The sequence below is a fragment of the Nerophis lumbriciformis genome, linkage group LG09 (assembly GCF_033978685.3).
Source record: "Nerophis lumbriciformis linkage group LG09, RoL_Nlum_v2.1, whole genome shotgun sequence".
NCBI lineage: Eukaryota > Metazoa > Chordata > Actinopteri > Syngnathiformes > Syngnathidae > Nerophis > Nerophis lumbriciformis.
In genome coordinates, this window is record NC_084556.2 from 23332501 (window position 1) to 23353434 (window position 20934).

The 20934-nt window shown below is 40.2% G+C and overlaps 1 protein-coding gene across 3 annotated transcripts; it reads left to right on the plus strand.

Moving 5' to 3' along the window:
• The first annotated feature begins 2364 nt into the window (after positions 1 to 2364).
• Positions 2365 to 20504, plus strand: LOC133607495 (ras-related protein Rab-6A). Of its 3 annotated transcripts, XR_009815420.2 has the most exons (9): positions 2365 to 2746; positions 10961 to 11019; positions 11095 to 11148; positions 12437 to 12542; positions 12653 to 12764; positions 13852 to 13945; positions 14297 to 14390; positions 16300 to 16366; positions 19224 to 20504. XR_009815420.2 is itself a non-coding variant. In XM_061962172.2 (8 exons), the coding sequence occupies exons 1-8, from the start codon at positions 2677 to 2679 to the stop codon at positions 19286 to 19288; spliced, it is 627 nt and encodes a 208-aa protein (XP_061818156.1). In that variant the 5' UTR covers positions 2365 to 2676; the 3' UTR covers positions 19289 to 20504. The 3 variants fall into 3 exon arrangements, 2 of the variants coding, with proteins under 2 accessions (XP_061818156.1, XP_061818155.1); XM_061962172.2 differs by lacking the exon at positions 13852 to 13945; XM_061962171.1 differs by lacking the exon at positions 14297 to 14390 and having other exon boundaries at positions 2366 to 2746.
• The last annotated feature ends 430 nt before the right edge of the window (positions 20505 to 20934 follow it).

Sequence of the window (20934 nt, forward strand, 5' to 3'; positions counted from 1 at the left end):
AGCCTGTCTCACATGGAGAGGGAGATTGTTCCAGAGTTTGGGACCCGCAACAGAGAAGGCTCTGTCCCCTCTGAGCTTGCGCTTTGATTTGGGTACCTCCAGGATAAGCTGATCAGCTGACCCGAGGGACCGGGTGGGGGCATAGATAGAGGTGGAGCAGCTCAGAGAGGTAAGGTGGGGCAAGACCACATAAGGATTTAAAAACGAGTAAGATAATTTTAAAATGGCCTCTAAAAGACACAGGCAGACAGTGCAGGAGGCTAAAACAGGAGTAAAGTGCTTACGACTTGTCCAGGGTGTACCCCACCTTCTGACGGATTGTAGCTGAGATAGGCTCCAGCACCCCCCGCGACCCGGAAAGGGATAAGCGGTAGAAAATGGAAATGGATGGTATGTAAACATTATAAACAATCTAATGTATATTTCATCAAACATAAATCATAGCATTGCATTGCACTATAAAAGTGGGTGACATTGTTATCACCAGGAAGGATGAGGTCACCTACCTAGTTTCCATTCTAGAGGCTAATCTTTCCTGTGATAAAATGGCAACCAAGGTAATCAAAACGGTCAACCAACGAACGAGATTTCTCTATAGAATCTCCTCTCTGGTCAACAAAAGCACCATGAGGATTCTAGCGGGAACTCTCGTTCAACCCTTTTTCGATTACGCATGCACCTCCTGGTACCCTAGCGCCTCCAAAACCCTCAAATCTAAACTCCAAACATCCCAGAACAAGCTAGTCAGATTACTTCTAGGCCTCCACCCCAGATCCCACCTCACTCCTACCCACTTCTCCAAAGTGGGCTGGCTCAGGGTGGAGGACAGAGTAAAACAACTTGCACTGAGCCTAGTCTATAAAATCCGCTACACCTCCCTGATACCGAAGTACATGTCAAACTACTTTCATAACCACAACACCAGGGGGAGCTCCACTAACCACGTTAAACCCAGATTCCGATCTAACAAAGGTCTTAACTCATTCTCTTTCTATGCCACATCAATGTGAAATGCGCTCCCAACAGGTGTAAAAGAAAGAGCATCTCTATCCTCCTTCAAAACCGCAATAAAAGTACACCTCCAGGCAACTTCCACCCTAAACTAACACCCTCCCCGGATTGTTAATAATCAAATGTAAACAATCAAATGCAGATACTTTTCTTATGCCTTCTGATCTCTCTCTCTCTCTCTCTCTCTTTCTCTCTCTCTCTCTCTCTCTCTATGTCCACTACTTGCTGTACATATCCTACCAAGTCAGACCTACACTGTTTCAATATCCATTTCTCTGTTCTCAATTGTTGATGACTGATGATAACAACCAAACCTATCCCCCCTCCACACCCCGGATTGTAAATAATGTAAATAATTCCATGTATATACCCTGATGATTATCTTGTGTGATGACTGTATTATGATGATAGTATATATGATAGTATATATCTGTATCATGAATCAATTTAAGTGGACCCCGACTTAAACAAGTTGAAAAACTTATTGGGGTGTTACCATTTAGTGGTCAATTGTACGGAATATGTACTTCACTGTGCAACCTACTAATAAAAGTCTCAATCAATCAATCAATCAATCAAATAACTAAATATATTATTTCACTTGTAATATTTTTGTATGATATGTTACATATATATATATACATATATATACATATATTAGGGCAGCACGGTGGAAGAGAGGTTAGTGCATCTGCCTCACAATACGAAGGTCCTGAGTAGTCTTGGGATCAATCCTGGCAGGGGCGCCGAAAAGGGGGGGTAAAGGAGACGGATTCTAGGGGCCCATGATGGAGGGGGGCCCAGAGAGGCCCCTAATGATGATGAAATTATAATACAGAAAAAATAATGACACTGTGTTGGGGGCCCTGTAAAGATTATTTTCATGGGGCCCAAAATCCCTAGCGGCGCCCCTGAATCCTGGGCTTGGGGATCTTTCTGTGTGGAGTTTGCATGTCCTACCTGTGACTGCGTGGGTTCCCTCCGGGTACTCCGGCTTCCTCCCACCTCCAAAGACATGCACCTGGGGATAGGTTGATTGGCAACACTAAATTGGTCCTAGTGTGTGAATGTGAGTGTGAATGTTGTCTGTCTATCGATGTTGGCCCTGCGATGAGGTGGCGACTTGTCCAGGGTGTACCCCGCCTTCCGCCCAATTGTAGCTGAGATAGGCTCCAGCACCCCCCGCGACCCCAAAGGGAATAAGCGGTAGAAAATGGATGGATGTTACATATTGTATATAATTTACTCATTAAAAAATGGTTTCTTTTTCACATACAGTGCAATGTAAGGTATATTTTTCCACCGGTAGGGGGCAGCGCACAACTGTGTCCTCAAAGTGCCAACGGGAAAGACATTTCGTGTACGAAGAAGAGTGTGCCAAAGGAGCAACTAGCTGCGAGTGTAGACATGTCACACAAGTAACCTAACGCTAACTTAGCTACTGCTAGGTGCTGAGTTGTCCAAAAGTGTCTCGAAACCCGCAGGGGACTTTTTTTCAGCACAGGGACCATCTGTAAGTGGTTTCTGAGGAGAGCTTGACAAACCAGCGAAACATTCCAGGTATTGCTTATCCGAAAATAGCTCGTTAGCTTGTTGTAGCTGGCTAACCGGGAAGCTCCCGAGAAGTAACGTCACAGCGAGTATATCACAGCGTGGATCACAGCCATGTCCACGGCCGGAGACTTTGGGAATCCACTAAGAAAATTTAAATTGGTCTTCCTCGGGGAGCAAAGTGGTAAGTCACATATTTAAGTGTCTAAATGCCACTTTTAATGTGAATCGGTGTTTAAATGTCCCATCGGGATAAGAAAAGTTGGACTTTGTGCGGGTTGTGGCTGCGGTGATTTAATCGGCTGGTATGGCTAGCTTACATTAGCCACGTCAGAGTTCTTCAACCTTTTTTTGAGCCATGGCGCATTTTTTTCATTGAATAAATACGGAGGCACACCACCAGCAGAAACCATTAAAAATGAAACTCAGTAGACATTAAAAAGTTGTTGGATATGAATTTAAACCATCAATCAATCAAAGTTTATTTACATAGCCCTAAATCACGAGTGCCTAAAAGGGCTGCACAAGCCACAACAACCACCATAACCAACTATGCATTAATATAGCTCTTGTCTCAAAGTAGGTGTACTGTCACAACCTGTCACATCACACCGTGACTTATTTTGCATTTTTTGGTTGTGCTCCCGTGCATAGTGTTTTAGTTTTTTTCTTGCGCTCCTATTTTGGTGGCTTTTCCAGTTTTGTTGGTATTTTCCTGTTGCAGTTTCATGTCTTCCTTTGAGCGCTATTCCCCACACCTGCTCTGTTTTATTAATTCAAGAGTATTTAAGTTGTTGCTATCTTTTTTTGTGTGGCCATTGTTGATTGTCATGTCATGTACGGATGCACTTTGTGGACACCGTCTCTGCTCCGGACGCCGTAAGTCTTTGCTGTCGTCCAGCATTCTGTTTTTGTTTACTTTGTCGGCAGTTCAGTTTTAGTTTCGTTCTGCATAGCCATCCCTAAGCTTTAATGCCTTTTCTTAGGGGCACTCACCTTTTGTTTATTTTTGGTTTAAGCATTAGATACCTTTTTACCTGCACACTGCCTCCCGCTGTCACCTGCATATTGTGATCACGACAAACCATCGTCGTCTAACACGACGTGTTCACGACATCTACAAAGCAGTTAGCTCCCAGCTTCCACCTACTCATATTGAGGAGAATAACATGGTTACTCTGCCAAGCTATAGACAGCACCGACACTCAACAACGGCACATTATTTGCGGATTATAATTACTGGTTTGCAAAAAATATTTTTAACCCAAATAGGTGAAACTACATAATCTCCCAAGGCACAACACCAGACTGTATCTCACGGCACACAGTGGTTGAAAAACACTGAGCCACTGATTGACTACCTAGCAACTATTGTTCTTAACTGCTGCTTTTAAAATAACTTGTATCACAATTTATCAGGAATATCAATGGACGCAAACGTCATTGTTTGGATATTATTTAGGTATTTCACTTTAACCAACACGGCTTCGTTTGTAAATAAGTAATGACTCCGGTTACCTCACAGAAAAATAGTTTGTCAATTAAATACTCCGCAACAGACTGTGCTTTTCTTTTTGTATTGTGTTGGTATTTGCATGGCATCAAGGCAACTACTTGCAGTTGACTCAATTGTGTTGAGGAATGCAATCAATCCAGGTGCGCTAATGTCCACACAAACATGAAGACTGCAGTTCTTGCTCATTCTGATCACTTTGTGATCAGCTTGTGTTATAAAACCTGACCTGTAGCATTCCAACACTCCTCTGGCAACCCATAGTCCCACGTTTCCATTTAAACAGATTTCTTATGGAAGATCCCGATTCATCTCAATGAAAGGTTAGATGTTGGGATATCAACACATGTATTAACAAGAGAAGTGCTGATATGAAGTACAGTAATACTTAGGGATGTAACGAGATCTAAATGTCACGGTATGATATTGTCACGGTATTTAAGGCCCTAGTACGATATTATTTTGGTATTGTCCAAAAAAAGACTTGATAAAATTGGCATAGTGTGTAAAATGAAGTGGCAGAAATGTTTAGGTTAAACACACTTAGAATATAATAGAATAGAATAGATCTTTATTTTCATTGTACAACAAAATTGCAAGCAAACTCATTTAGTGCAAATTTATAGATGACACATAAGAACATCGGTACTAAGATAAATTGATAATACTTTACTTGAACACAAACATAAGGCTCAAATGTTCTAATTATATTTATTACTACAAACATGTTTTTTAGAGTTCAAAGAATTGTGCTGGAACATGGACTGTTACAGGCAAATATCAAAAAAACCTTACAGTTGAGTGTCCTTAAAGTGACGATGTAAACATTGAGTGTAACAAGTGTAAAACAATAATGTTTACTTTACTGTCTTTCAACTTGTACTTTTTGAGAAGCAGTGTCCTCTCCAGTGGACATTTTTATATCAGTTTGGAAAATGCTGATTGTTAACCGACATTTTTACTTTTAATAATGTAAAGACCTCTCAAATTGATGTTTACCGTCGCTGGCTGATGGTTCCCCGCGGTGTGTAGTATACGGCCTCCCACCAGGCGCCTTTCCTCCGCATGGTGCACCGTGACCAGTATTCTGGCTCTGTGTCGAAGGTGGCACGCTTTGCTTTACATTACGCAGACTTATTATTCAGGAAAATAGGTTATGTTTTCGCCATGATTTGTTAGTCTGCAGTGTTTCCCACAGGACAGGCATCTATTTGTGGTGGTGTGGTCGGGGGGGCGGAGGGTGGCGGCGGCAGCGGCGATGACCAAGAAGAACGCGGAGTTGGAATATAATTACAACATTTTATGTACATATTTATATACAGATTTGAACAATTAGTGATTGCAATATTCAGTGTTGACAGCTAGATTTTTTGTGGACATGTTCCATAAATATTGATGTTAAAGATTTTTTTTTTTTGTGAAGAAATGTTTAGAATTAAGTTCATGAATCCAGATGGAGCTCTAATACAATCCCCAAAGAGGGCACTTTAAGTTGATGATTACTTCTAGGTGTAGAAATCTTTATTTATAATTGAATCACTTGTTTATTTTTCAACAAGTTTTTAGCTATTTTTATCTTTTTTTCCAAATAGTTCAAGAAAGACCACTACAAATGAGCAATATTTTGCACTGTTATACAATTTAATAAATCAGAAACTGATGATATAGTGCTGTATTTTACATCATCTTTTTTTTTCAACCAAAAATGCTTTGCTCTGATTAGGGGGTACTTGAATTAAAAAAAAATTCACAGGGGGTACATCACTGAAAAAAAGGTTGAGAACCACTGACCTAGTATATACAATAATATAAACCAAGTCATTGTATTTCATTTAGGATTATTTCATAACTTCATTTAAATAAAAATATATTTTTTGTCTTTTTTAGATACAGTCAATAAATAATGTGAACATGTATCATAACATGGAAATCTAAGAGAACGTGTTGTGAATGAGGATGCTTGTGGACCTGGAAATTATTATTTATTTATTTTTACACATTTTTATTTTTTTTTAAAAACAGTTTTTCCAACGTATTCAATTTTCAGTGCGACACAGTTCGCGTATTGGTCACGTGACCAAAACAGCTCATGATCGGTCACGTGACTTTCTAAAAGCGGTACGCGCACCGACACAGGGTTTTGCTCTATGAGCTCGACGCATGCGCCGATGCATCGGTGTTGCCGGACCCATCACTACTATCTACCTATAACACCTGTAAAAAATGAAGCAATGCTACCACGCTAGCAAGCGTTAGCTAGCCGGCTATGAGCCACCAAGCTGCTAACTATCGCCAAAAGGCATCATTTAAGTTTTTTTCCCCATGGCATCCTGGATCAAGGCTTTCAGCAGCTTTTGGACGTTTGAGGTAGAAACGTAGGAAGCGCCATCATTATGAAAAGTAGCCGGCGAATATTTTGATCCCGTCCGTCCATCCGTCCCTCTTCTTCTTCTTCTTTTTCTTCTTCTTCTGGCCCACCAGGTGAATTAAGTGCTATTGGCGGAGTTACCGCCACCTACTGCACCGGAGGTGTAACTACAAGCAACATTCACAGACAGTCCCATTGCTTTTATGAGCGGTCGAGCGAGTCAAAAGCCGAAAAATCCATTTGTGGCGGACGTAATTCTTTCGTGGCGGGCCGCCACAAATAAATGAATGTGTGGGAAACACTGGTCTGTTTGTTAGCAGCATAACTAAGTTATGGACGGATTTTGGAGAAATGTCAGAAAAAAAACAATTCCTCTTATCTACTACGAGCACACTTCTCCCACATGCTTCCTCTATTTCTCCCCTTTATGGTGTTCCACACACCCACGTTGCATTTTGGGAGATGTAGTGTATTTTCAGGGGGGAAAAGTGCCACAAAAAATACACTAACAGAGTTTCCGTTTAATATCATCACAGGTCATGGCATTATTGTAAAGATTTTGGTACTGCGGTTTCTACAATACCCTTACTTCCCTAGAAGTACTGATCTTACATGCAACTTATTTCTCTGTAGGCTAAACATGTTTGCATGGCATTCCGTGGATACCACTGCTTCCTGAAACCTTGTATTTGAGTACCTCAAGGTCCCATGTTAAAAAAAAAATAAAATAAAATTTGAGGCTCACTACTCACTCCATTAATAACAGTGGTTGTCTTACTGAGACATTTTTGTGCAGTTCTGCATTTGGCAGCATGATTTGGCTTTGGTGCACAAAACAAGATCCATAAAGGGTGTGGTTGGATGAGTATGGTGTGGAAGAACTTGAGACTTCAGACCTCAGCCCCATAAAACACTTATATGGTGAACAGACAGTGTTTGCAACATGTCCATAATATAATTTCTATTTGGTGTAATGGCCAGTTGCAGTGTTTCACCTTCATATAATTGATCGTGGCACGGCGCAAAGGCAATGTAAAAATCTGCCACGGCGTAAAACAAACAAATAAAAACAAACAAATTGGAAACAAATTCAAGTAATATATTTTGTGAATGGATTATTTACGCACTATTGAGTAGTGATGCACTACCCACCACCGAAAAATGTTGATCAACATAAGCAAGACGAACACGATTGTCTGTAGCCTCGGCGGTAATACCAAGGTGCCGCCCGCACAGCCACTTCGTTCGAACCTCGGCTTCAGCGGCTGGTGACGTGGGGGTAGGGCCGCGACTTCTCCAACTGCGGCACGCACACAGCCCTGCTTTGCAGTCCAACCCGACCGACGAAGTAGGGCTGGGCGATATATCGAATATACTCGACATATCGTGGGTTTGTCTCTGTGCGATATAGAAAATGACTATATCGTGATATTCGAGTATACGTTCTCACGCAGTTGCTTTTAGCTGCAGGCATTACACTACAGGCGTTTCCCACTCTTTCTTGTCTCTACTTTTCACAGAGATTTAAAACAAGCGCACCTTGTTACATACGTCACACACTGTCGCGCGTGCAACGTCATATGCCCTCGCGGAGCAGAGAGTTAGCGGCATGGTAACATTAGCGGTGATGCTAGCGAAGTGGTGCGAGTGGTAATACGAGAGAGAGAAGGTGCGAATCTGGTAACAAATGAAGGAATAATTAATACCCAAGAAAAACAACACGGGGTCCATCGTCTGGCGGTGGTTTGTCTTCAAGCGGGAAGATGTTGAACAAGTATGGGGCAAAAGCGTTGCTACAAAAAGTAGCACCTACTGCTAATTTGTAGCATCATTTGAAAAGTCACCCGCTAGAGAATGAAGAGTGCTTGAAACTCTGCATGTCAACATCTCCGGCCGGTGCCACACCCAACAAAATGCCCAAGCAACCATTTCCAGATCAACACCGTATGAAAAAAACAGTCAACAACAGAAGGAGATAATGTCCGCAGTAACTTACCACATAGCGAAGGACATACACTATTTGATTTCCTATTATGCAGCTAATTTGTATTTGACAGTTATTGAAATATCTTGTGTGACATCATGCACAAAAGTGCACTTTATTTGTTTTAAACTATTGTAGTTGTGTTATGTACAAAAAGTGCACTTTAATTTAGTGTTGTTTTGATATGTCATCTTAGTGACATCATGCACAAAAGTGCACTCATAGCTTGTTTTAAAATGTCTCTGACAATCTTGCACTTTCTGTTTTGTCAATTACATGAATGTTTGTGCCACTGCTTAATAACTGTTTAATAAATACAGTTTTGGTCAATTTACTTAGTTGTGGTTTCCCTCTCTGCATGAAAGTTTAAAATTAGCATATATGAATGCAGTATGAACAAGAATGTTTTAATGTAGACACATACAATCATCATACTGGTGTAATTATATGCATCAAGTGTTAATTCAGGGCTAAGGCAAATTATTGAGCTATATATCGTGTATCGTGACATGGCCTAAAAATATCGAGATATTAATAAAAGGCCATATCGCCCAGCCCTACGACGAAGCCCTTAGAGCCAATCCTTGTCCCGAAGTTACGGATCTGACTTGCCGACTTTCCTTACCCTTCTTGTTCTAACACACCAGAGACTGTTCACCTACAAGACCTGCTGGGAATTGGAGACTGCAGTGGTGATTGCTCTAAGACTGTAACAGAAGTTCAACTTCCCCTAAAATATAAAAAATAGTGGTCAAATGTGTACTTTTGCGGTTACATGTCATTGACAGAATAAGCGTGAGGATTTATTCAAAGTTTGTTCAGAATCAGCTACTTTGGGGACAACTGATGCAAATTTCTTCTCATTCATTCGGAGCATAGAGTGGCTTGTTCCACTGCAGCCAAACTAGACAATAATTGGATAAATGCCCGGCTTTGTCCCTCCCGCGGAAGTAAAACGCCTGTAGAAGTGAATGAGAATTGGCCGTGGCCTCGTCTAAACAGCAGGGCGTGCTACCGCATGGTGATTGGATGATCTGTCTAAGTCTGAATCCTTTTCTCATTGATAGCAAAATGAGCGAATCAGCGATCTTGAAATATAAAACACTGTTTGAGTATATTTCAATTTTCCGTTGTTCCTGTTGATATGGCGCATTTTACAATTTTTTAAGTGCTTAAAAAAACACCAGCAGGGGTTACATTGTTACATTGTAACGGCATGTTACATTGTACTATAATAATAGTTTTAAAAATAGAGAAAAACTATATAAGAAAAACTGTTAATACCAAATACTAATAACACAGATTTGTATTTAAATGCATATACATTTTTTAGCCTTTTTTATAGAAAATATATGCATCATCGACAGTTATGCAAATTGTATGATGGCGTCATATTGACCACGCCCAAAGCCATGCCCCCACCACTACAAGTTTATTGGCAAGCTGGAGGAAACCCTGCAGCTGTCCCATTATTTTTGCCAATGTTTTGCTTAACATTGCTGGTAAATACAGCTTTAAAAGTGTGTAATATCTCTTTTGCATTATGTTGTGACGCACACAAACTCCATGCTCGTCACTCGGCCTGCGAGCACTTAGGGCAGTGATGTCAAAATCGTTTTCATCAAGGGCCATATCACAGTTATGGCTGCCTTCAGAGGGCCCTCTGTAACAGTGCATATATAATAATATGAAGTGTATACTCCCCTCATAATGTTATTACACAATTGCCTATAAATTGGTTATTAGATTTATTTTTTTCAAGTTGATGTCTAACTTGCTTTGACACAAGTCAAGATGACAAGCAAGTATTTATTTATTTTTATTCTTACAAAAAAATGATGTAGTCTGTCTGTCTGAGCTGACCTTGTGATGAGGTGGCGACTCGTTCTGGGTGTACTCTGCCATCCGCCTGAGTGCTGCAACCCCCACCGTCCGCCAGCGGTAGAATATTGACGGATGATATATAGTTGTTGCATGATCAGATATTAAAGTTGTATTATTATTAAATATACACTTTCATGTGCGGTACATACATTTATTTTCTATCAAAATGGTAAAAACAAATACATTTAGTAAAAAAGATTAAGTACTATATTGACATACTTTATTTTCAGGCTTTCACGGGCCACATTAACAGATGTGTGCGGGCACTTCAAATGATATGTCAGGCCATATTAATTGATGTAGCAGGCCACAATAAATGGCGTAACGGCCCACATTAAATGATGTGGCGAGCCAGATCTGACCCTCGGGACTTGAGTTTGACACCCATGACCAAGGGGGTCTTGTAGTTTTGTAAGCAACGTTGACTTTGGCCTTGTCGTCCTCAGTCAATGCTCAGTATGTAAGTGATACCTGGTGTCCATTTGCACTGACAAGTGTTCAAAGCAAATTACCTGACATTTTTTCTCCCAAAATGTATTTGTGATAACAGTTTCGTAAATGACATTAGTTTTTTTATGACAGACATGAGGTGCTATGCTTCAGTTCTTAGCAAATGAGCCACAGTTGAATTGATGTTCTTATATTTCAGTGGGGAAGACTTCATTGATCACCAGGTTCATGTATGACAGCTTTGACAACACTTACCAAGTAAGGCCAATAATAATCTGAGGATTGTACCTAGTATAGTTATTGTACCTAATTAACAGAATTTATCCTTTTCAGGCCACGATAGGAATAGATTTCCTATCAAAAACAATGTACCTTGAAGACAGAACAGTAAGTATACATTTTTTGGGCTTCAATTGCTGTTTTTATGTTGATGTTGAGTACTTTTTATTAGAAGTGAAACAATTCCTCATGTAAATCCATTACAAAAATAATTAAGAAATGTTCTCTGCTTGCAGGAATAGTTTATTTAATGTTAAAGCTGAAAGCAAGACGATTTTTAATGTACCGGTAGTACAACGCTCTATCACCCACTCAGAGGAAGAGTGCGTGCGTGCGTGCGTGTTTACATACACTTGTAAAGAACATAATGTCATGGCTGTCCTGAGTTTCCAATCATTTCTACAATTCTTATTTTTTTGTGATGGAGTGATTGGAGCACATACTTGTTGGTCACAAAAAACATTCATGAAGTTTGGTTCTTTTATGAATTTATTATGGGTCTACTGAAAATGTGACAATCTGCTGGGTCAAAAGTATACATACAGCAATGTTAATATTTGGTTACATGTCCCTTGGCAAGTTTCACTGCAATAAGGCGCTTTTGGTAGCCATCCACAAGCTCCTGGCAAGCTTCTGGTTTAATTTTTGACCACTCCTCTTGACAATATTGGTGCAGTTCAGCTAAATTTGTTGGATTTATGACATGGACTTGTTTCTTCAGCATTGTCCACACGGATAGGTCAGGACTTTGGGAAGGCCATTCTAAAATCTTAATTCTAGCCTAATTTAGGCATTCCTTTACCACTTTTGACATGTGTTTGGGGTCATTGTCCTGTTGGAACACCCAACTGCCCCCAAGACCCAACCTCCGGGCTGAGGATTTTAGGTTGTCCTAAAGAATTTGGAGGTAATCCTCCTTTTTCATTGTCCCATTTAAAGGCCCAGAGCATGATACTACTACCACCATGCTTGATGGTAGGGATGGTGTTCCTGGGATTAAAGGCCTCACATTTTCTCCTCCAAACATCCATCCATCCATTTTCAACCGCTTGTCCCTTCTGGGGTTGCGGGGGTGCTGGAGCCTATCTCAGCTGCATTCGGGCGGAAGGCGGGGTACACCCTGGACAAGTCGCCACCTCATCATAGGGCTCCTCCAAACATATTGCTGGGTATTGTGGCCAAACAGCTCAATTTTTGTTTCATCTGACATCACATGGACAAAGATGAAGACCTTCTGGAGGAAAGTTCTGTGGTCAGATGAAACAAAAATGTAGCTGTTTGGCTCAGTTTTCATTTTTGCACCATAGATTAATTAATTTCTTATTGTATTTAATTTTCCCCATCTGTTTTTTTTTTTTAATTCCTTATGCCACCTCTTTGTGGTCATGCCCTCCAGATCAGGTTACAATTGTGGGACACGGCAGGCCAGGAGCGATTTCGTAGCCTCATCCCAAGTTACATCAGAGACTCTGCTGCCGCCGTTGTAGTGTACGACATAACAAGTATGTGGATTGCTCATCGTATTAAAACCTAAGCCAAAGTCTATATTGTATTTGATTGATGCCAAGTCACATTCCACTCCCTTTACCGTTTCCTATCATATCTCCGGTAGACGTGAACTCTTTCCAGCAAACAACGAAATGGATTGATGATGTGAGAACAGAGCGAGGAAGTGACGTCATAATCATGTTGGTGGGAAACAAGACAGACCTTGCAGACAAAAGGTAATCTCTTCTTCCTTCCATCCTCACTCCCTGGCAGTGGGCACACTAATGAAGTCATTGATTGCTGCTGCTGGATTGTCGATACACTTTCCTGATGCAGCAAGTTACCATTTCTCCATTAAACGTCAATGCTGTGACTGATGTTTTTTCTGCAGTTTTCTTGCACGACCCATAAAGTAGTGAGTAAAGTAAAAGCCATCCATTATGTGAATATGAACTGTCTCCATTAGGGTTGCAGAATATATGAAATAAATTTGACTGACGATAAAGCTTTTAATAATATCGTTATATTGTGATAATGCACATTGATTACACATTTTAGCTCTGTCCCACAAATTTGACAGTAACAGGAGAGCGACAACATCAATGCAATCTAGCGTCCTTGCTAACGTCTATCCACAAAGCTGTAAAGTCAACGATCTTTGCCTCCATGGCAGCAAATAAAGTGCATTTATGGAAGATGAGGAATAACTAAACATGCTTCACTACACATCGTTAGAGGATACAATAAACCATGCAAATCGCTAAGCAAGAGCTATTGGATGTAAACAAAGGTGTGCGGATCAATACAAATACTAGCAGTAACGATACAAAGTATAGTATATGTATATGGTCGATAATACATTGATTAAATTGATATATTTCCCCATCACAAACTCTTTTGTCGTTTTTGTTATTGTTTACAAACTCAGGAAAAAGGTCCCTGAACACAGGAGGACTTTAACGGCAAAAACCAAAAGATTTAAATTAGAGTGAATGTAAGGAAAAAATATTTAGATGATATTGTTACATCGTCATCCTGTGTTTTTGTCTGATTGTAATTGTGATAAAAAATGTAATCATTTATATACCAAAATATATATTGCCCGTCCCTGGTTTCCATCCATTTTCAGATTTTCTTATGGATGACAGGACACATTGCTGCTTACTTGCAGGGTTTTTTTTTTTATTGTTATTGTTGTGGATTTAAAGTCATTGTTAAATAAATGAAACTTCGGACTGTTTGATACCCATTGATCCTTGTGTCGGTCTTCAAATAATTTCATTGAACTGTGCTGTGCAACTTTAACCCCTTTATCTACCACAGGCAAGTATCAATTGAGGAGGGAGAGCGGAAAGCCAAAGAACTTAATGTAATGTTTATTGAGACTAGTGCAAAAGCAGGCTACAACGTAAAGCAGGTAAGCTCGCTCGCGAGCGTCGTGCTCCGTCATCCCGCCCTCGATGCTGCCACCTTTGCAACACCTCCAACAGTGCCCCCACCCAAGCCACAAATCAGCTTGTATTTGCAACACACTCCAATCAATACTGTTTCGTACCAATCCTCGAGCTCCTCCACCATCCTCAATGTGCACATACTGTAGTTAACTTTTGGTCGTCCGCAAAGGTGGCAGCAGCAGCAGAGAGGAGCACGACTCCTTTCTTATTTTCCAAATATTGAATCTGTATTTTCCCTCCCTTTTTTGTCCTTGTGTGTCGGAATGTGTGTTTTGTGTGTGTGTTTGCGTGTCGTACGCTGTGACTTATCACAGACAGATTACCACAGAGGAGGGAGAGCAGAGAGCAAAAGAGATGAATGTTCTGTTTATTGAAACAAGTGCAAAGACAGGCTACAATGTCAAACAGGTAGAGCGTGTGCTACCTTGGTGTGCGTGTATTTGTGTGTGTTAGATCTTTTCTGATTGGCTTTAACGTAACTTGTGTACATTAACGAACATAAAAAAGGTTTGAACTTTGGCCTCATGTGGCCATAAATGATAAGTATGGCCATTTTTACTGACCATCTTTTGATGATAAAAATGTGATCTGACTGGTTTGAAAAATAGTGTGCCTTCTTATAGGAGTGTGTCAATACACCTTTTTCACTTCCGATACGATACCGATATTGGAGCCTTGAGCATTGGCCGATACCAATATTAATACCGCACTCACATACTTTAATTTTTTTTGTAGTGTGGAATGTTACAAAAGGCTTGATCAAGTGAAACTACTCAAACAGAGAACAATAATAGGTATAAAAAACACTAACCTATTAACTGGAATGGAGTTTGCTGTCTTTAATTAAATTGAAGTGGAGTGGTAATTTGTTTTTGGCAACACCCCGTGGTCACAATATTTCGTCAAATTAAGCGCATGACTCACGACACAGTTATATATACCTACTCAGTGGCCTAGTGGTTAGAGTGTCCGTCCTGAGATCGGTAGGTTTGGAGTTCAAATCCCGGCCGAGTCATACCAAAGACTATAAAAAAAAATGGGACCCATTACCTCCCTGCTTGGCACTCAGCATCAAGGGTTGGAATTGGGGGTTAAATCACCAAAATGATTCCCGGGCGCAGCCACCGCTGCTGCCCACTGCTCCCCTCACCTCCCAGGGGGTGATCAAGGGTGATGGGTCAAATGCAGAGAATAATTTCGCCACACCTAGTGTGTGTGACACAATCATTGGTACTTTAACTTTAACTTTAACTTTAATGATGCGGACACGTTTGTTACTGGATACTTTCTTATAAGCTCCTGCCTTAGACACTTTGTGTATGTAATATGCAACTGTAACTATTTGATACTTATGTTTTAGGTGTTTGCACTGCAATGTTGTTCAATCAAGGACATTTATTACATGTCTACCTTGTGTGCTATTGTGTAGCTGCTAGCTCCAAGTAGCCTGTAGCCTACTATGTTTACCTTTTGTAAATAACTTTAGTTTTAACAAGAAAAGACCAATCTTGTGTGCTTATTGAAGGACGTTTAGATGCTTCAGCTTTGCATGAGTAAACATGCTGCAGGACTGCTTATATCGAAGATTTTAGATGCAAGCCAATATCATCCGATACTTGTTTGTTTTTTTGCTGATATCAGCTTGATATAAAAATCAGATTAGGACACTCTTACCTACTTATATAACACTGTAATTCATCTGCAAGTGTGAAATCTACAAATTAAAAAATTTTTAGAACCTAAAGTGGAAAAAAGATGATGATTTCAAAGATACACACCTACTAAATAATTATCAAAAGATGGGTCAGTTTACAATCTACTAAGGAGTATAAGGGTTACAATGTAATTAGAATACCAATACAATGAGAATAAAGTATTTTTTAAAATAAGGTTGAACTATTGCGAGAGAAAAGTACCTATTTTACAAGAATAAAGTTGCAACATTACTGATACAATATTGTTGCTTTTATTTTTTTTCCCATAATATTACTGTTTTTTCCAGTGTAACCCTAATACTCCTTAGTAACGATCCACTTCACAGTATTGTGGTGCTCAGTGATGCATGTTGACCATCATCAGACATGCAACACTTTTTCTTAATTCATATGTCAATAAAGCTCTATCAGAGTAAAGCCCTATGAGGGTAAACAAAGGTAAACTAATTTAATTATTCCTCTGTGAGAGCGCCAAGTGGACCGCATGCTCCATCATGTAATTACAATACATACAAGTCACTGTATTATTTTTATTTGGTATTTTGCGATGACATTTAATCATTTAAAATGATCTGTTATTTTCTCCCACTCCTCCAACGCAGCTCTTCCGCCGTGTGGCAGCCGCCCTCCCTGGCATGGACACCACCCAGGACAAAAATAGAGAGGACAGTATCCTTTTGTGCGCATGTTTGCTGTCTGCCTTGTCACAGGCCGTTATGTCGCTCCCTTGTCGTGTCATATGTCAGGAGGAAAACCCCTCTTAGCTCTGTGACAGCTCCCTGTAGAGCCTGTCATTGCAGGTTTGTGGTTTTGTGGTTCCAGGCAAGGCACTATTTGTGCACAACCACTACTACAATACACTTACTGTGTGTACACAAATGCAATCTCATATAAAAGCTGCTATTACACAATTTACTTTTACCGATAATATAGTACTTAAGTTCAGCTCTTATTTGGCTAAGAACATTCACGCTTGCTTGCAAATGTATATCAACTGCACATTAATTGTGCTTTTCTCCAGTTTCATATCTGAATGCATAAGGATATCTAAAAAGTGTCCCGGTGAAAGGGTTTTGTTTGGCGCCCAATCGGTCGGCTGGGGGGAGAGTGGCGAGAGGGCCGTCTTGCAGGTCCTTTCCGGGCAATAGAGGCCGACCCACATGCCCTAACAATGTCAAAGGGGCTCTTGCATTCACAATTTGGCTGTGAATTCCTCGTTCTCAATTCTCTCCCCAAAATCCCTTATTTGTGGCTACTGCCATACGTAAAGAAGTTGCCTTTGAGCGATCACCCGCTGCCTTCATCTTCTATTGACAATCACGGCAACAACAGTGACCGCAATTGAAATACAGCTGCAAAACCATGGAATAGGAAATAGTTCGTCTTACTCAAAGTGGAGTCTCGCAGGACAAGATTTTACGAGAATTGTGGCTCATGATCAGTGTTGGGTTGGTTACTGAAAACCAGTAACTAGTTACAGTTACTAGTTACTTTATTTCAAAAGTAACTCAGTTACTCACTCAGTTACTTACACCAAAAAGTAATGCGTTACTGTGAAAAGTAACTATTTAGTTACTTCTACTTTTTTAAACTCCCATTAATGCCCTTTTAGCCTTCATTTCAGTACTGTTATTGCACTGGAGAATAATACAATCTGTTGATCAACTTGACATGCATTTGCATCACTGAACTCTGCTAAGCAATGTGGTCTACATACAACACACAAAGACAAAGCTATGTTTCAAAGGGCCAATTTATTTCAGGCCAGAACAAATTGACAAAACTATTTTAAATAGCTGCAACATAACATACCTAAGTAACAAACAGCATAATAACACTAACACTAACCACGTTAAACCCAGATTCCGAACTAACAAAGGTCTTAACTCATTCTCTTTCTATGCCACTTCAATTTGGAATGCACTCCCAACAGGTGTAAAAGAAAGGGCATCTCTATCCTCCTTCAAAACCGCACTAAAAGAACACCTCCAGGCAACTACAACCCTAAACTAACACCCTCCCTTCCACATAATACCTCTTCGGATTGTAAATAATCAAATGTAGACACTTTTTCTTATACTTTTTGATCTCTCTCTCTGTGTCCACTACTTGCTATACATATCCTACCAAGTCAGTCCTACACTGTTTCAATGTCCATTTCTCTGATGATGCAATTGTTGATGACTGAAGTGTTGATACCAACCAAACCTAACCCCCTCCTACCCCCCTCCATATCCCACACCCCGGATTGTAAATAATGTAAATAATTCAATGTTATGATTGATGATTATCTTGTGTGATGACTGTATTATGATGTTAGTATATATTTGATAGTATATATCTGTATCATGAATCAATTTAAGTGGACCCCGACTTAAACAAGTTAAAAAACTTATTTGGGTGTTACCATTTAGTGGTCAATTGTACGGAATCTACTAATAAAAGTTTCAATCAATCAACAACATAGCTGTAAACCTGGCTTCACCTAAGGAAGGCACACGTGACATACACAGAGCCTAACCAGGCAGATTTGAATTGTTGTTTTGGGCAGTAGATGGGATCTTTGATCCAAGACACAACTTATATTTAACTAAAATGTTCTTTTCTTTGTGCTCGACAAAAGAAAAGAAGTGAGAATATCTCATACTTGCCAACCCTCCCGAATTTCAGTGCCTCTCCCTGGGACAACCATTCTCCAAATTTCTCCCGATTTCCAGCCGGACTTAAGGCACGCCCCCTCCCGGTCCGTGCGGATCTGAGTGGGGACAGCCTGTCGTCACGTCCGCTTGGCCAACCAAAAAGTAACCACAGAACACTATACCGTAGTCGTATAGTGTTCTGTGGTTACTTTTTGGTTGGCCAACGGTTTACGTTGTATTGTTGTATTTTTGAAATATTGCTTTTATTTTGCGAAAAACTGCAATGGAAACGCAGCATGTGGTTTGCAAATCTAAAAGTTCCTACAATGAGGGGTTCGTAAATCGAGAGTCCGCTGTAATGAGTGCTGATATACAGTGCATCAAGAGCATATTCACTGCACCTCACTTTTTCAACATATTGTTTTATTACAGACTTCAAAATGCTACACGCTAAAATGACAGCATGAAGAAAATTATTCATATAGTTGCAATTTACTGTGTTAATGTGCATACGTGTTCACAGCCTTTGTGTCGTACTTTGTTAATGCACCTTAATTAAGTTAAGCTGTAGAAACACCGTAAGGATGACCATTGGAAGCTTGATACCAAATGCTATGAATACTTCTGTATATGCGATTTCTTCTTTTTTTTATGCATTTGTAAAAAAAAAAATGTTAAACTTGTTTGACATTGTAATTGTGTGTAGAATTTTTGAGAGGAAAAATAAGAGTAATTGGTTTTGGAATAAGGATGTAACAACAAAATGTGGGAAAGGTAAGGCACTGCGAATACTTTCTTACATGCACTGCAAAGTTGCGGCCATTTTGATGTTTTTACAAAGCATGGCTTCCTTTTGTGTAACATTCCCTAACTCTTGCACCCTTCAGTGATCGACATCAAGCTGGAGAAGCCACAGGAGCAGCCTGCCAGTGAAGGGGGCTGTGCCTGCTAATTGCTGCCCTCCACTGGGAAATGTCCTCCTGGGCGTGTCTTGTCTGTATCTGTACCCTTTAATACATCCGCCTCACTACCTTAGCCTGAAGGAGAATATTACATTGGCTCGTCCCTGTCATCGTCATAAACCTTCACTTCTATCGGGTCGCCGTCAAAGTTTTGGATCAATATTTGCACTGCTGCACACAGACATGGAAACGGTATTCACGTGCTTGTCGGTTCATCCAGATGGAGACAGTGAATATGGTGCAGTAATTTGTGTGGAAAGATTACTTTTTGAACCAAACGGCAAGACAATACACATGTTATAAAAGTTAGCATGTTAAATAGAAAGCATTGCATTCACAAATCAGTCAAGTGCAATGTGGAGCTGTTTGCAATGTGGATTATTTCACAATTTGTGTTATCTACTCTTGTGTAATGTGGAAATGGTTGCAAAGTTGCACTGAACGCTAACAGACAAGATTTTGATGTGGACACAGACTGAAAACAACAAACAGGCGTGACATGTCATGTCAACTTTTACCAGCATAGTTGCCCTGACATTTCCCAGCATGTCATAAAAACCACCGCATGGACACAACTATGACACCCACTAAGGCCGACGCTAGGCCTTCCCTCTGATGTGTCCGTCCTCACTGAAACAGATTTTTTTGGTCTTGGCTTCTATTTTCTACCCTTTTTTCAGATTGTTTTTTATATATTCAGAATACAATATAGCTATTTGATGATAGTGTTTGATAAATATTTTTCATATAAAAAGAGTCAATATTATAAACGCTAGATATGCCTTTGGAAGGTACTAATGAGGGCTTCTTTTGATTTTGGTTTATCAAGTTAGGTTGGTTAAAGACATCTCATTTGCTTTTTTTGGTGTTGATTTTTTGTTAGTGATCAATTCACAAGTGTATTTAATCCACAATGACTTGTTATATTTATTTCTATTACTTTTCTATGGCTTTTAATATTTTCCATGTTGATATGAATCTAAAATTGCTAATAAGATAAGTACTTTCAAGTATATCAACGTTGGACTGTCAAGAGCGTTCTTGTCTATCACTGCAAAATGGTTTGGTCCTGCAATTTTTATTGTGCAATTTTACTTTGTCTCAACATTCAGAAAAGTTATATTATCATGGCATGACATTTATATGGTTTCTGTTTGAAATTGATTAAATGGAAAAAATAAAATGAACTTGTTACTGCTGTTGCAATTCACTCAGCAATTCTTTTTTTTCAGATTGTTCTTTGAAACTGTGCTATCCATCCAACCATCCCTTTTCTTCCGCTTATCCGAGGTCGGTTCGCGGGGACAGCAGCCTAAGCAGAGAAGCCCAGACTTCCCTCTCCCCAGCCACTTCTCCACATGGAGAGGAGCTAGATGAGGTGGTCCGGGCATCTGGTCAGGATGCCACCCGAACGCCTCCCCACGGAGGTGTTTAGGGCACATCTGACCGGCAGGAGGCCACGGGGAAGACCCAGGACACGTTAGAAAAACTATGTCTCCCGGCTGGCCTGGGAACACCTCGGGATCCCCCGGGAGGAGCTGGACGAAGTGGCTGGAGAGAGGGAAGTCTGCGCTAAAAAAGAAAAGAAAAAAAAATAGAGAAAGAAACCTGGCTCTGTATACAATAATATCAATGT

Bases quoted from the DNA above. Each gene is read 5' to 3' on its own strand.
- LOC133607495 (XM_061962172.2), top strand. From the start codon at position 2,677: ATGTCCACGGCCGGAGACTTTGGGAATCCACTAAGAAAATTTAAATTG. The intron at 2,747-10,960 runs GTAAGTCACATA...CTTATATTTCAG, and splicing joins CTTCCTCGGGGAGCAAAGTG to TGGGGAAGACTTCATTGATC. The intron at 11,020-11,094 runs GTAAGGCCAATA...TATCCTTTTCAG, and splicing joins GCTTTGACAACACTTACCAA to GCCACGATAGGAATAGATTT.